The sequence below is a fragment of the Astyanax mexicanus genome, chromosome 24 (genome assembly GCF_023375975.1).
Source record: "Astyanax mexicanus isolate ESR-SI-001 chromosome 24, AstMex3_surface, whole genome shotgun sequence".
In the NCBI taxonomy this organism is placed as follows: Eukaryota; Metazoa; Chordata; class Actinopteri; order Characiformes; family Acestrorhamphidae; genus Astyanax; species Astyanax mexicanus.
This window is the reverse complement of record NC_064431.1, coordinates 21647835-21663341: the sequence shown is the minus strand read 5'-3', so window position 1 is coordinate 21663341 and position 15507 is coordinate 21647835. Positions and strand designations below refer to the sequence as shown.

Below are 15507 nucleotides of genomic sequence, written 5' to 3'. Positions count from 1 at the left end.
TGATTAGAATGTTATCCGACCTCAATGCGGTAACGTTGGCTGATTTTAGAGCTCATTCTGGACATATTCTGGATGACCTTTGGCTAGAGAATGGCAGATATTGGGCCAGAATTGGTCCGTCATTCCAAACCGCAACCGTGCCAGAAGAATGTAGCAGATGTGGGCCAGATCTGGCCCAGCAAAAGTTTGCTATCTGGGTTGCTACAGTAGTAAAAAAAAATGTTTCCCATGGCACTGGCTGCAACATAAGCCATGACATCACAAGAATCTATCCTTGTATAATGTGCTTCACAGTTGGAAAGGTGTTCTGTTCACGAATTACTACCATAAGACTTCTGAAACAAGTATATATTTTTTATATAGTTTTTTCCCCATCATCCTCGTAAAACTTGTAGACTGAATCTTAAACTTAATTTGCACTAATTCTCTTCATACATTTAGAGTAACATTCTCGCCTGCTTTTTTACTAGATTTTGGAGCACTGCTGTGGGGATTTGATTGCAAGTACATTCATCCACAACTTCCAACTCATCACAAAAGTATTGGATGGGCAACTTCATTCTTTTATTCCAACTTAATTCCAGTTCTACTCTACTTGCTCTACAGCTCAAAGCTGGAGGGTGTTATACCCTTCTATCTGGCCCACATTTGGCATTGGGCTTTGGCCCAATAGCTTCATGTTTAGCTTCTCTTGAGAGCCCTATTCTAATGGCAGGATGTCTGTAAAGGGACTAGACAAGCTGTGATTTGTGTCTGCAATGGGTGACAAAGATCTTGGTAAAAGTAACTGAATGCATTTATTAGCAGCATATACTGTATATACATTGCATTGCAAATAGAGACAGTGAAAGCTGAGTGATGCTAAAACCCAAGCATTCCTGTAGGCATCTCTCTTTAGCCTGTCCAACACATGTTTCCACCAAATGTTGCAGAGCGTCTGGGCTGCAACCATAGGCTGCTGGAGTAGGTTGGGAAAAAAAAAACATAAAAGCGAGAGACTGAAGGGTATGGAATGGAACTGATGAGGGACTCCGGGGCCTTGGCCATGAAAGAGTGAGGAATGCTTCTGTGGCTGGAGAAGCTCCGTAGGTTGCCTGTGCAAACAGCTGGCAGTAACCTGTACAAGCTGCCGCCGCAAGAAGAGCGAGACTAGCCCTACTGTATCTCTTCTCATCTCTGCGGACTCAGAAAACATCAGTCGCCTGCAGAAACCGAGGTACGAGCATTCTCACTGCATATGAACGGCATTATAACGTGTTTTGCTGGGCTTTGGGTTTTGCTGACTGGGTCAGGGGTGGGGTTCTGGAGGGGGTGGAAAGAATTATGCAGAGCTGTAGAAAAAACGAGAGCTGATTTGTGGTTGTTTAGCTTTGCATGACAAATCAAGGCTAGTTATTTGATTATAGACAGCGTGAACCAGCGATTTTTCAGATTTTGTCAGCTCAACTTCATTTAATTTATTAATGTGCATCCAATCCTGCATTTCAGACCTGCAACACATCCAAAAAGCACGTTAAAGTTAGACATGTAAACAAATGTTTACCAAGTGATTAAGTGTTTCAAGGTGTTTCAGGTGTTATTCTGTCCCATTCTTCCTGTAAACACTTTCTGTAAAGGTGTTCAAAAGTATGGAGTCATCATCACATTTTTCGTTTCAAATTTATACACAAATTCTCAATTGTGGACAGATCAGAATGGAGAACATGCAAGTCCAGAATTCGTACTCTCTTCCTCTACGGCTATGCCTTAATGTAATGTAATGTGTGCAGCAAGTGGTTTTGCATTGTCTTCTTGGAAAAAAATGCAAGTTGAAAAAGTGTCATCCTGGGCGCCGAGTGGTCCAGCGGTCTAAAGCGCTGCCACTATGAGCAGGAGGTCGCCGGTTCGAACCCCAGCTCATGCAGCTTTGCCATCAAGCTGCCGGCGTTAGGGGGAGCAAAATTGGCCCTGCTCCCTCTGGGTGGGTAGATGGTGCTCTTTCCCCACATCACTCCTATGGTGATGTCTGCAGCACAGGGCGTCTGTGAGCTGATGTACCGGAGCCGAGCCGCTGTGCTTTCCTCCAAGCTACTCGGCAATGCTGCATCAGCAGCAGCTCAAAAAGAAGCGGTGGCTGACTTCACATGTATCGGAGGAAGCATGTGTTAGTCTTCACCCTCCTGGTGTGTTGAGGTATCACTAGTGATAGGTGGAGTCCTAATGAATGTGTTGGGTAATTGGCTGTGTTGTGTAAATTGGGGAGAAAATGGGAAAAATTAGAAAAAAAAAAGAAAAAAAAAAGAAAAAGTGTCATCCTGAAGGCAGCATTTATGGCGCAAAGATCTCAATGTACTTTTCTCCATTGCAAAACTGACCCCATACCACAACAGACCCTGGGTTTTATAAGAGTTACGGGTGGTCCTTGTTTGTTTTGCTGTTTTGGTCCTGGGCTCAAGGCTTCATGTCTTTTATAGATATTATAAAAAAGTTCTGGAGTACTGATTTGTCTGACCACAATACAAAGTCCAGTCCAGTCTAGCCCAGATGCCTCTGAGCCCAGAGAAGTCAACACCACATCTGGACATGGTTAACTGCTAGTTAAGGCTTATTTTATGTACAGTAAAGTTTAGGGGTGTCACGTTTTCGATATTTTATCGAAATTATGTCATGGTCTCGAGCCTCGAAGTCAAAAAGAGGATCGACGATCCCTCCTGCAAATGGCGCAGCACGCTACGCAAATGGCGCAGCACACTGTAGCCGACGCCGCTGCTCAAAGAGCAGCCCATTCTCCAGAGAATGTGGACATTCTCATCTTCTTAAAGAAAAATTTAAAAATATAAAAATAACAGTTGTTTTGTCTAGCCTCAAATATGTTTATAGTTTTGTTACCTTAAGGAGCACCTTTCTCTCAGACAAAGTTAATAATATATCTTTGTTAAAGAAAAAACGTGTCATTCTCAGGGACCGAAAAAGTCTTAAAGTCAAATTTTTCTTGTTCAACTGTTATATTAGGATAGAGTTCAGTTTGTTAAGGCTCTAATTGAATCGAATCGTGACCCTAAAATCTGAAATAAAATAGAATCGAGGATTTAGAGAATCATGACACCCCTAGTAAAGTTTATATTGTAGTGCTTGACAAAGACATGCCAAAGTAAACCCTTGCCCACTTGGTTCTATCAGCTGTTGTTGATGAATAATGGTTCTTGATGTGTTGCTGTCTGAGGGATCAGAGATCATGGGTGTTTAGCTTAGGCTTGTGCCCTTGCAGTTTACATATTGCACTTTATATTCCTCCCGATTCCTTGATTTATTGATATTATGTACTTTAGAGGGAAAAATAGTCTTTGAGTCTTTAGTTCAGGAACACTGTTTTTAGACATTTCAAACTCCCTTTTCACACTTTCTTGCACATTTGTTAGAAACTAAAGTTCCTCTGCCCATCTTTGATTCTCCAAGTCTCCTCAAATGCCATCTGTATGACTGCTGACTGCTGTAGGGGTCAGTTTCAAGGCAAGCAAAATCAAGAATCAAAAACTTGGCATGTTGGCTCCCTTGAGGGGATTCTGTTGTGCTTTCCTGCATTGACCCTCACAGAATTTAAAGAGGTGCTCACACATTTTGTCATTGCATTCAATTCATAACTAGGCATTGTCTAAAGCCCTAGCCAATTGATTCGTTTGCTTGCCTTGTTGCAATGGGCCTGCTGCTGTTGTACCACATCTTGATTACGGTACATGATAACAATCACATGTTAACATCACCTGTTTGAAATCACATTATTATTAAGTTTGGTAGTACCAGCCTAAATTAATCCCACCCCAAGTGTTTGTGTTGAAGGCCTGAAAATGCATGAATGAATGTATATAAACAATGTGATGTGAAGTTAGCGAGACAAAACATGAAATCTTTCATCTTGGGCGTAAACCTCTAAACCCTTTGATTTAGTGTTGTGAAGAACTAGCCGCATGTTTTTTAACATAACAGTGAATCACGATGAAGCGAAAGGTCTCAACAGGTGTTCATAAACTCTGAGGCAAACAACAAGCCACTAGCGTCACTGTCACAATCCGAATGGTATGTGCGGAAGCTGCAATTTGTCAAAACTTGCCATTATTTCGACAACTATGTTTGAAAAGATGCTTCCTGTGCACTCTGTAATAATAAACCCGACGAGCGGCACAATGTGTCATTACCATCTGTTTTTGTTTAACTTAGACAGGCCCAGCAATGGATGTCATGCTGCTTGTCCTAATACTCTCTGTGTGTGGGCCGGTGTGGGCCACCACCATTGACATGGACTATGGTGGCGTTCCCCTGTGGATCAACCGCTTTCTGGGCGAGCCGAGCGTCCTGAGCTTGCGGGATCGGATGGAGCCGGGCTGGTTTCGAGCTGTCAACACCCAGAGTTGCCCTCTAGAATGCGACTGTCCGATCCAGTGGCCCACGGCCTTGTACTGCGAGCACCGAGGCCTGCAGCACCTTCCGGAAGGCCTACCATCCAGGATCCAGTACCTCTTCCTCCAAGGCAACGCGTTGACTGGCTTCAATTCTGGAGTCTTCGCCAATATGTCCAGTTTACGATGGCTTTTCTTGGACCGCAATCAGATTCTCAGCGAGAGGCTTGAACCAACGCTACTGTCCAATCTGACACGATTAGTGAATCTCTTCATGAACCATAACAACCTGACAGAGGTGCCAACCGGCCTGCCAAGAGGACTCAAGCAGCTCAGACTTGCGTACAACCATATTGAGAAGATTTCTCCAGGAGCTTTCCGGGATCTACGGAATCTGACGCTGCTTCTGCTGCAAGGCAATCGGCTGAAGACTGTTAGCGAGGCAGACTTTAAAGGTTTGTACTTATAAAAGGAATTCCACCTTTCACCTTTTTCCCCTTATTTTCTGCATGACTCAACCAGTTATTGCATTAAAAAGGATTTTTTGTAAAAAAAAAAAAAAACAGTGATGATATGCTATATAATGTTTTATACATTGACATACAAATGTCTTGAGACAGTAGCATGTACAGTGTATTGATTATGAAGTGTTACTTCAGAGATGTAGATGGCTTGAGATTGCCCACACCTGTATATACTGTGAGGTGTTATCTTGTGAGTGGGGTTGAGCAAGGCTCATGACAAGGTGACATGAAGTTAACATTCCTCTGTGATGTCACATGTGCACCAGAAATACTTCATATAAGGCTAATTTTGCCACCCACACTGGACAAACAGCGCAGTGCATGGTAATGACTGTGACCTGCGACTTCTGGCTAGAATTGTTCATAAGATTAGACAACCGACTGCAGATCAGGCATGGCAAAAAGTCTTTGGACATGATACTAGTTTATAAAAAGTAGGTAGTAGTAGTAATAATAATGTAAGTAATGACGTCTCTGCAGTGTTTCTCAACCCTGATCCTACAGACCCCCTGCTCTAACCAAATACCTTTAACTCAAAAAGTGTTTTTAATTAGCTGATAATAAGCTGGATCAGGTGTTAGAAGCAGGGTAAACACTAAAATATGCAGGTCAGGGGGTCCTCCAGGTCCACAACTGGAAACCACTGCTCCATGCCATGAATGGACTTTTTAAAAATCAGTTTTTAAGCCAAAACCTGCTTGCAAAACTAAAGTGACTCCATATCAGGCAATATATTCCAGACCAATAATTAACAGTTTATTAGTCTGTGTGAAGCGTTGGAACTCATCTGATAGACATCTGATTCCATTTACCACCACCGTGAACCAATCGGGCTCGATAAGATCCCCAAAGAGACCAAATCCATCTGAATGATTACATGATTTGAATTGTTTAAGCTGGTTTTTGCTAAATATCACCCCCTCTTTTTTAAACAGTATATCATTTTTTCCAATATACTAATATTTATATTTTTTCCAATAAACAAAACATTTTTTTTCAAGTGCCCTGGCAGTTTAATGCTAAAATTTTGTACACTGGATTTTGTACAATTCACAGTTATTATCAGGACCTGAAGAGCTTAAATGGCAAAAAATGGGGGTGTTTTAAAACGTTTCACTGGTAGTATATGCATATATGATTATTTACTATACTATTTATACGTAAATATGATAAATAAGTAAATACTTATTAAATCTATGTCCATCCAAATGTACACACAGCTTGTCTAGACCCCTACACTGTGAGCCCTGATAAACTGAATTTATAAAAAAAAAAAAATGGGCAAAACGGTTGCCTCAAGTAATAGGTTAAGTAATAGGTAATGAAAACTTAAGTTAGCATAACTTAAAACATCAAGCTATTACAACTAAAAGGGAACTTCATTTATTTGTAAGGTAGCCCAGGGGGAATCACTACACACTGATGAGTGGCAGAAACTGTTGGACACACCCAGTATGCAAATAGATTGTGACAGAAGCCAATGGAAAAGAAGCTGCTAATGACAACAGACTAAACTCAGTTATTCAAGTTGGTCCAACTCAAAGATCTCAGTTTGAATGTTTATATGTGCCCACAAATGTTCAACTGACTCAAAATAGTTGAGTATTGGTTAGAAGTATCCAATTTTATGTAAAACAGACTTAAATCAAACAATGTATGGGTTTACAGTGTAAAGAAGCGAAGTATTGCCAAAAGTATAGGAATCCCCAATATGAGCCAACTGGCACCATGCCTAATGCACAAAACAATAAACAAGCAGGTGTCCCAACATTTTAGTCCATATAGATGATTTATCTCAATGATATTTTTGCATGCAAGCTTTGGTTCATACTCTTCATGATTAAGACCAAACAAATGGGCCTCTTTCTAAGAGTTACGCCATCCGCTAAAAATCCATTTGGGCCGCCGACATTTCCTCCAGCAGTGAATTAATGTGGAAAGATTGAATTAGCGGCCATAACTGTCGTAGTCGCAGATGTAAACACAGGAATTATGGTGTTGTGTCTGCCTGTCATGTTCATCACCAGGTCTCCCAATCCTGAACTTGCTGGATCTCAGCCACAACAACCTGGAGACGTTCCCCAAGCATCTGCCTCCATCTGTCCAACAGCTCTACCTCTCCGGCAACGACCTGACCGGCCTGTCCGAGGACTGCCTCCAGGACTTTAACGGACTCCGCTATTTACGTCTTAGCCGCAACAGGCTAAAGAACCAAGATCTGGCCTCTGCCGCCTTCAACGTGACCTCACTGGTGGAACTGGACCTGTCCTACAACCAGCTCACTCAGATCCCAGTGGTCCCAACCAGCCTCCAATACCTCTATCTGGAGGTCAACCACATCAGAGGTGAGATAAATGAGTTAAATACAGCTTTGCTATTCATTAAATACGTTTTTTTTTCTGATTGGATGTTCTCAGCTCGGCTCTCCGGGACTGACATCATCTATTTGGCAGCTGTGAACCATTACAGAGATCCTTATAAATGGAGAAGAGGAAAATTCCAGCTTCAGGAGCACTATGTCATATTTTTAGGGCTTTAAAGATAAATACAATTGGAAAAAAAACCCATACAAATGATTCACTGAATAAATGTTGAGAAGAGAGTGTTTTTGTAATTGCAAAAACAGCTGGGAATTGCTGTTATTATAACCATTGGCTTCTGATTTTGAATATAAGTGGAGGTCCACATTGTCCAGAATGTGCCAAAATCATGAGAAAGTATGTCAATGTTTTAAAATAATAATTCAGAATGGTATGAAAGCAGGTATTGTCTCATAAAAACAGATTAACAACGAGGAGACCGTTGATTGGAAAATCAAGAGTTGATAGCGCAATAAGATCTATTAAAATTCATAAACACAATCTCCCTTTCACTGGTGGCACTGCTCTGCCAATCACACACAACCTGTCCGTCATGTACTCGAAGAAGAATTGAGAAAACAGTAGCTGTATTTCAACATAGGCTGTAGTTATTTTTTGGGATTATAAGAAGCCTGTTGTTCACAGAAAAATTGTAACAAGACTGTGTGGTGGAATCACTAGAAAGGTCCTGCCTCTAGTGATGTATAAGCATTGTTTTTTGCATTATTTAGCGACATTCTAAGTTCAGAAGGTAGATTACTTTTTTTATTTATGCCGCTATACAGTTCAGATTAAATCTCACATGTGGGACAAACACATACACACAGCTGCTGGCATGTTTCCCTTTCCAAGTTGTTGAATGTGGAATATGGAGCTAGCGTTCACGTATTCTCCATTAATGCCTCTCAATTATTTTTGTCCCCATCCCAAAAATACAATGAAGTACTAGCATTTCAAATGTTTGAATCATTTTGTTCATGATTAATCACTGAATTAATCATGAATAAAACTATTTGCATTTAAATACTCAATATTAAAAGCTTAAAAATAAGAAAAGGTGCAATTAATCATCATTAATTGTGACTGATCATATAATTCTGTTGAAATTAATCAGATTTATTTTTTCACTTAATTGACATCACTAATATTAACATATACAGTGACCATTAAAGGCAACAGGTTTTCTGGATAAACTCTTGTAAGGTTGTGAGGTTGTAAGAGTTGTAAACTGGCATAAACCCGCGCCGGTTACAGCAGGTCTCGCTGTGTTTGATGAGTGAGGTCTGTCGCGGTGTTTGCGAGCAGCACAGCTGCACTCTGGAGAAAAAACAGTGCAGTCAGACCAGTGAAATAATGCTTGGCATGGGAACGTCAACACTGGGACCCGGACAGACCATGAGAAGAGTGGGGAAAATGTGACATGGCTAGACGGGGGAAGGAGACAAGTCTCTCTCTGTCTCTCTCTCTCTGTTTCTCTCTCTCTGTTTTTCTCTCTCATCTCATTTTCTGTCTCTGTTTATGTCTCTCTGTGTTTCTCTGTCTCTCTCCCTCTCTCTCTCTCTGTTTCTCTCTCTATTTTTGTCACTCTCTGTGTCTCTACCTTTCTCTCTGTCTCACTCTCACTCTGTCTCACTCTCACTTTCTGTTTCTCTCCTGTCGTCCTCTCCCCCCTCTCTTGAGTGTCTCCATCACTGTCTCTCTCTCTCCCTGTTTCTCTCTCTGTCTCCCTCTCTGCCTTTCTCTTTCTTTATCTGTTTCTCTCTTTCTTTCTCTGTCTGTCTCTTCCTCTCCATCTCATTGTCTCTCTTTCTCCCTCTCTGCCTCTTTCTTTGTCTCTCTCTCCCTCTCTGTGTGTCTTTCTCTCTCTCTCTTTGTTTCTTTCTATCTCTGTCTGTCTCCCTCTCTGTGTCTTTCTCTCTCTCTCTTTGTTTCTTTCTCTCTCTCTGTCTCCCTCTCTCTCTTTCTGTCTCCTTCTCTGCCTGTCTCTCTCTCTCTCTCTCTCTCTCTCTGTCTTTCTCTCTGCCTGTTTCTCTCTCTCTCTCTCTCTGTTTCTCTCTCTGTCTCTTTCGGTCTCCCTCCCTGCCTGTCTCTCTCTCTCTCTCTCTCTCTCTCTCTCTCTCTCTCTGTCTCCCTCTCTTTCTGTCTCTCAGTTCAGTTCAATAGTGCTTTATTGGCATGAATGTAAGAAGCAACACTATTGCCAAAGCATAAAACAGAAAACATAAAAAATAATAATAATAATAGTTAATTAAAAGAAAGATTACATACATACAATTACAACAACAGAACTTATTATTATATACAGGATTAACAATTATAATTATTACTAATGATAATTTAAAATAAAAGGAAACGTGTGGAGACGTTATAAATAAGCAATAAATCAGTAATGTTAGAAATTAGTTTTGTGTTTTGTGATGATTTATACTGTATGGTTTTGTCCAAACTGGTCTCTCTCTGTCTCCCTCTCTCTCTCTTTCTCTCCCTCTCTGTCTCTCCCTCTCCATCTCACTCTCTCTCTCTCTCTCTCTCTCTCTATCTATCTCTGAGTGAAATAAAGTGTTTGTCACAGTACGAGATGTCAACTTGAAGCCTCTTCTGAAAGAGAGGCACGAGGCAGCCAAGGGAGAAAAAAATGGGTTAGCTAATGAAGTGGGAGGGACAGGAGGGGTGGGAGAACGTCTGGAAACATCTGTGAACACTCCACGAGGAATCCATCAGTGCCAAAAGCACGTTCTGTTCCCTCCCCCTTCCTCTCCGCACTCACGATTCTCCAGCTTTTCAATAGACGGGTGAAGAAATGTCCAGTCTAATCGCAGTTTACCAGTTTATCCCCTCTGTCATTTTTTCTGATGTACAAACCAGGACAGTTATTAGAGTTAAGAGAAGTTCTAATTATTGACTGTTATACTTCAGATTATATGGACATCTGTTCTGAGATGATTCAAACCACCGTCCTAAAAACAGACACAGGAAAAGCGCTAGAACTACAGACGGAACATTTTGACCTGTCCCTTCCAGAAGCATGATTGGCCTGGATCGAGAAGCAAAAGGAAAGAATGTCTGCCTGTTTACCACAAAGATCTTCAGCAGACATGATTTGGAATGCAAGCATCAAAAATAAGACCAAGCGTGGATAAAAGAGTGCTTCAGCTGCACCTCTCAAATGGTGCTTTTCCTCAACATGGTACCCAAATAGCATGAAGAATCTACTTAAGCTCAACTGATGTATGCCAGCAATCAGTTGAGATTTCAGGCCAATTGTTGTATTATACTCATCAACCAGGGTGTTGGCACATGCAACTCTTGGCCCAGATATGACCTGGGCATTTGGGCCACAATTGGATCTAGATTTAAACCACAGTGAGTGAAATTTGCAATCTCAATATCTTCCCTTGTATTTTTTAACTATGACTCTGAAGGACCACTCCCTGATCAACTCTAATCAGCTCATTACCAGCCTATTATTGATGTAACATGGATTTATTGGGAGCAAGAAAAGCACTAAAATGTGCAGGGCAATGGGTCTCCAGAATCGGTACTGAGAAACACCGGCCTACACTACATGACCCGGTTTTTAAGCTAACACAGCTCACATTACAGATTCTTGCGTCTAAAATTGAACTCCAGGTTCAAGGTTCCAATTGCTTCTATGGCCAAAGGGCTATAAAACCAAGCAATTAGGCATGTGTGCAGAATATGTGCTTCTACAAACATTAGTGAAAGAATGGGTCACTGTCAGGAGCTGGAGTGAATTCGTGAAATTTCCTCACTATAAAGATGCCCCAGTCAACTGTCAGTGATATGACAAAGGGGACATGACTGAGAATGAAAGCAAGGAGCTAAATTCAATTCAATTCAATTCAATTTTATTTATATAGCGCTTTTTACAACAAAGGTTGTCACAAAGCCGCTTTACAGGAAAAACAGGTCCACGCCTCTTATGAGCAGCACCACACAGATGCCAATTTTATGGTGACACAGTGGCAGGGAAAAACTCCCTTTAAGAGGAAGAAACCTTGGAAGGAACCAAGACTCAGTCCGAGGAACCCATCCTACTCGGGTTGACCCGCTCAGTACAAACAAACAACAAACAAATAACAGAACAAAAACAGTACAGAGAATTAATGTGAACTATGGCTAATATAACAGGTACTAATTTATGAATATAAGAATGTGATGGGCACAAACTATAGAGCTATGGCTAATACTGAAACAGATTCTGAGTGTGTTAATGGTAATCAGTGCAGGGCTGCAGAGCTGGAGAACAACACAGCGGGCAGTGGAGAGCCAGGCTGGGAACACCAGGAACAGCATCTCCATACATGTAAAAGAGATAGATAGAGAAAACAGAAAGGAAAGGAAGAGAAAAAAAAAGCAGAAGTTAGAAGGGTTGTGAAATAATTCTGATGAGTAGAAGGACAGGGCTGATTCCTGAAAGCTGGAACCACAGACGGACACATCCAGGAAGACCGGCCGGCCAGGCGTCTCAGCACATGTGAGAAAGATAGAGAGAGAGAACAGAGAGGGTAGGGAAGAAAAAGGGGTTAGAATGGTTTTATAAAACTCTGCTGGAGTGGGATGGGCACTTGGCAGCAGCAGCTCAGGACATGGGGAGAGAAAGAGAAAGCAGAAAGCAGATGATTAGGAAGAGCATAGTGCACAGAGGTCGCCAGCTTTCTGCAGAGTCAAACTTTATGTGGACTTTAGATAAGCTCAGGAACAGTAGAGTGTAAAGATCTTCATGGAATGAATGGGTTTCCATGGCTGGGAAGCTCCATGCAAGCCTTATATCACCAAACACAATGCAGATGAGCAGATACTTTGCTTTGGCAGTTATTTTTATCAAATGAGCTACTCTGAAAAAGCATTACATTATAGTCTGCATTTTATTAAAAGTGTGTAGTGCTCAGCTGGCATTCAGCCAGCGTTAAATACAGTACATGTGGTAAGACCAGAAGTTCTAAATACAAATATGTGAAGAATCTGGTTGCAGTATGGTTTGATTTGTGATGGTATGAGGCGTGAATGACCTTGTCCTTTGCCTGTTTCCATAACACCATGATGTGTTAACTCCCATTTATTTCCACTGCACTGTGGACCAGGCGTAAAATCACCATCAGTCCAGGTGTCCATTCAATACATTCCTCTAAATATGAGCTATAGGATCTGTAGCATCCATTACAGACCATTAATTAGCACTAACATCTTCTTCTATTTCTTCCAGAATTTAACGTGAGCAGCCTCTGCAGGACAGTGGGCCCAACATCCTACTCACGCTTGAAGATCCTGAGACTGGACGGCAACAAGATGGCGTATCATCAGCTGCCACCTGACTGGGTGTACTGTCTGAGAGTGCTTCACAACATCTACATCTGATCTTTGTCTTTTTAGCTCAGTTTATCTCAACTCAGTGTATCTTAACTCTTGAGTGCAGCTTAACCACTTCGCTTCGCTAGATGGTCTAGATTAATCAAATTTGGACACACCTTCTAATAAAAACACACTCTGACACACTGTCCATGTACTGTAACTCTCATTATACCACAGTTAGTTCCGACCCTGCAAAGTGATTGGCTGAACGACGCTTTATGAGTGCCGCTATCAGACGGTAATGCACTGAAACTGAAGCTGTCCATGTATTACTCCGTCACATACAAGTAACCTAACAGTGATACAGCGCTTACAAGCCAAACAGCGCAGCTACAAACAGTGCAGCAATGGAACTTTTTTAACTCGTTTTTTCTCGTCCTCTTTACGTGAGAATCTTTCAATAAACAGAGACAATTGAATGGTGGTATAATTGCAATAATACACTCGAGGTTCGTGCTGTAACGTGTAATGATCTACGACTGCAACATAGCAGTTCCAATTTTCATCGTTATAGCACTCTCTCTCTCGTTTATTGCTTAAAAAGTAAAAAAAGTACTGCCCAAAGAATAGGACTCTCTGGAGCAGATAAAGTGCATGAACCTATTGGCACCATGACTAATGATAGGTGTGTCATTAGTCTTACAGTAGAAGGGATTAGGTCTGTGAAGCATTGAGCTGTGGAGCAGTGGGAGAACCATGTTCTCTGAAATGGTGGTGCTCCATCCAGTACTTTTTGGCTGAGTGGGGAATTGTTACCTCACCAACTCTCAGCTTTTGTTGTTACTGAATGCAGTCAATCTAATTCTTGGAGAAAAAACACTATTAAATAGCCTTGATTTAGAAAGAAACAATAAATGAACTGGTGTCCCAATAGTTTTGTCCATCTAGTGTATAAATGCTACATGCTTCTGGTTTGTATATCTGCTGCAAAATTGTTCAGAGATTTATTAAACACAGCATATATATCAGATTTAACAGGTCTGTAAGTTTTGTGTAGATGTTGTATGTGCTAATGTCTCCTACTGGACATGCTTCAAATTATTGCTATCCAATGAAAAACAAGTCTCCATTTCAATCTCATTTTTGTCTAAGTTACTACACTGTAAGCCCAGATAAGTTGAAATTACTTAAAAAATGATTTAACTTTTTTTATTTTTGTTATACGCTAAGTTGAGTTTACCTAACTTTTTTAAGGCAACCAGTTTGCACAATTTTATAAAATAATAATGGGGAATGCAACGAAAAGGGAAACGTTTTTTTTTTTGCTATACCAATTAATTTGCCCCAAAATCCTACTTAGTATCTTGTGTTCCAAATAAATAAATATGTATATCTTCTTGTGTTTTTTTAAATTTCGTTTTTACTTTTACTTTTATAAATATTCACACTGAATGATTTGCAAGTTTACCAAAGGTAGCCAGAATGCCAAAAGATTGTGACAGAAGCCAATGTAAAAAAAAAAGCTGCCAATGGCAACAGACTAAACTCATTTATTATAAGTTGGTTTAACTCAAAGATCTCTGTTTAAGTGTAAGAAGTAAAAGTAAGTAAGTATACTGTAAACCCAGAAGTATGTTTTACATAAAATTGGATATTCCTAAACAATACTCAACTATTTTAAGTTAGCCGAACATTGTGGGCACAAATACATTCAAACTGAGATCTTTGAGTTGAATCAACTCATACATTGGCTTCTGTCACAATCAATTTGCATACTGGGTGTGTCCCCCAATTTCTGGCACTTACCATCAGTGTGTAGTGATTCCTCCTAGGCTAGGTTAGGTAAACTTGTAGATCATCTATTTGCAAGTTTACCAAAGGTATCCAGAATGTAAATAGGTGTGACAGAAACCAATGTAAAATAAAAAGCTTCCAATGGCAATAGACTAAACTCAGTTAATATAAGTTGGTTTAACTCAAAGATCTCAGTTTGAATGTATTTGCGCCCACAATGTTCGGCTAACTTAAAATAGTTGAGTATTGTTTAGAAATATCCAATTTTATGTAAAACATACTTCTGGGTTTACAGTATACTTACTTTGAACACATATTGTCCCTTAAACTGTTAATAGAAATTCTCTGCAATTACATGAAATAAACTCTTTTTTCATTGGCTTCCATTCAAAATGACAAAGTTTTATCTTTGTTTTGCTGTTTTGGAGATGCATGTTTTTCATTGGACAGCGACAATATACTGTATACTGTTAAGCTTTTTATGTACAAAGTGGTGAAACTGGTGCTAAATGAGGTGCTTTATCTGATCTTTTCTGTCTGATTATGTTTTCAAACATTTTGTCTGAAATATGAGGAGCATTTCTGTGTTTATGAGGAGAATAAACCCAAGACAAACAAAGGCATCAGATTTGCTTATAAAAGGAAGTGACACCATGCTTTCCCCTTCGAAAGAGCTGACAAGCACAAGGCCGAGGTTTAAATTACGTCCATTTGACGCTTGCACAACATGTCAGCTTGTTAAAGCTTGATTCTGAAAGACACTGTATTGATATTCTCAGTGTGTATACTGATATTTTCCTAAATGCAAAGTATGCAAGTTGTAGAGAGTCTATTATTGTAGCTTAAAATCACGTAACTGCAATCTCTGGAATGATTGGGCTAAATCTTTAAATACTAAAAGGTACAAAAAGGTCTGTTCTACACAAACCATTCTGTATTTTATGGACTATAAGGCACAACAGATTATAAGGTGCACTATTTTCTGGTCTATTTTCATACATAAGGCGCACTGGATTACAAAGCACATTTAAGCGACAATAGTAAGGAACAGGGGTGTTGCCATATTTATACAGATCTACACAGATTTCTCTCCTAAAAATGTTTATTTGAGTGAGTAAAGCGCTTCTCTTTACAGTAAGCTCA

General features: G+C 40.3%; 1 protein-coding gene across 1 annotated transcript; it reads left to right on the top strand.

Annotated features, from left to right (window-relative positions):
- Positions 1 to 982: 982 nt before the first annotated feature.
- On the top strand, positions 983 to 15031 carry zgc:113307 (uncharacterized protein LOC553753 homolog). Its single transcript, XM_007247742.4, has 4 exons — positions 983 to 1216; positions 4195 to 4828; positions 6925 to 7242; positions 12485 to 15031. Exons 2-4 carry the CDS (start codon positions 4207 to 4209, stop codon positions 12634 to 12636), a joined length of 1092 nt encoding a protein of 363 aa, XP_007247804.3. The 5' UTR covers positions 983 to 1216; positions 4195 to 4206; the 3' UTR covers positions 12637 to 15031.
- The last annotated feature ends 476 nt before the right edge of the window (positions 15032 to 15507 follow it).

Bases quoted from the DNA above. Each gene is read 5' to 3' on its own strand.
- zgc:113307 (XM_007247742.4), top strand. From the start codon at position 4,207: ATGGATGTCATGCTGCTTGTCCTAATACTCTCTGTGTGTGGGCCGGTG. The intron at 4,829-6,924 runs GTTTGTACTTAT...GTTCATCACCAG, and splicing joins TAGCGAGGCAGACTTTAAAG to GTCTCCCAATCCTGAACTTG. The intron at 7,243-12,484 runs GTGAGATAAATG...TATTTCTTCCAG, and splicing joins GGAGGTCAACCACATCAGAG to AATTTAACGTGAGCAGCCTC.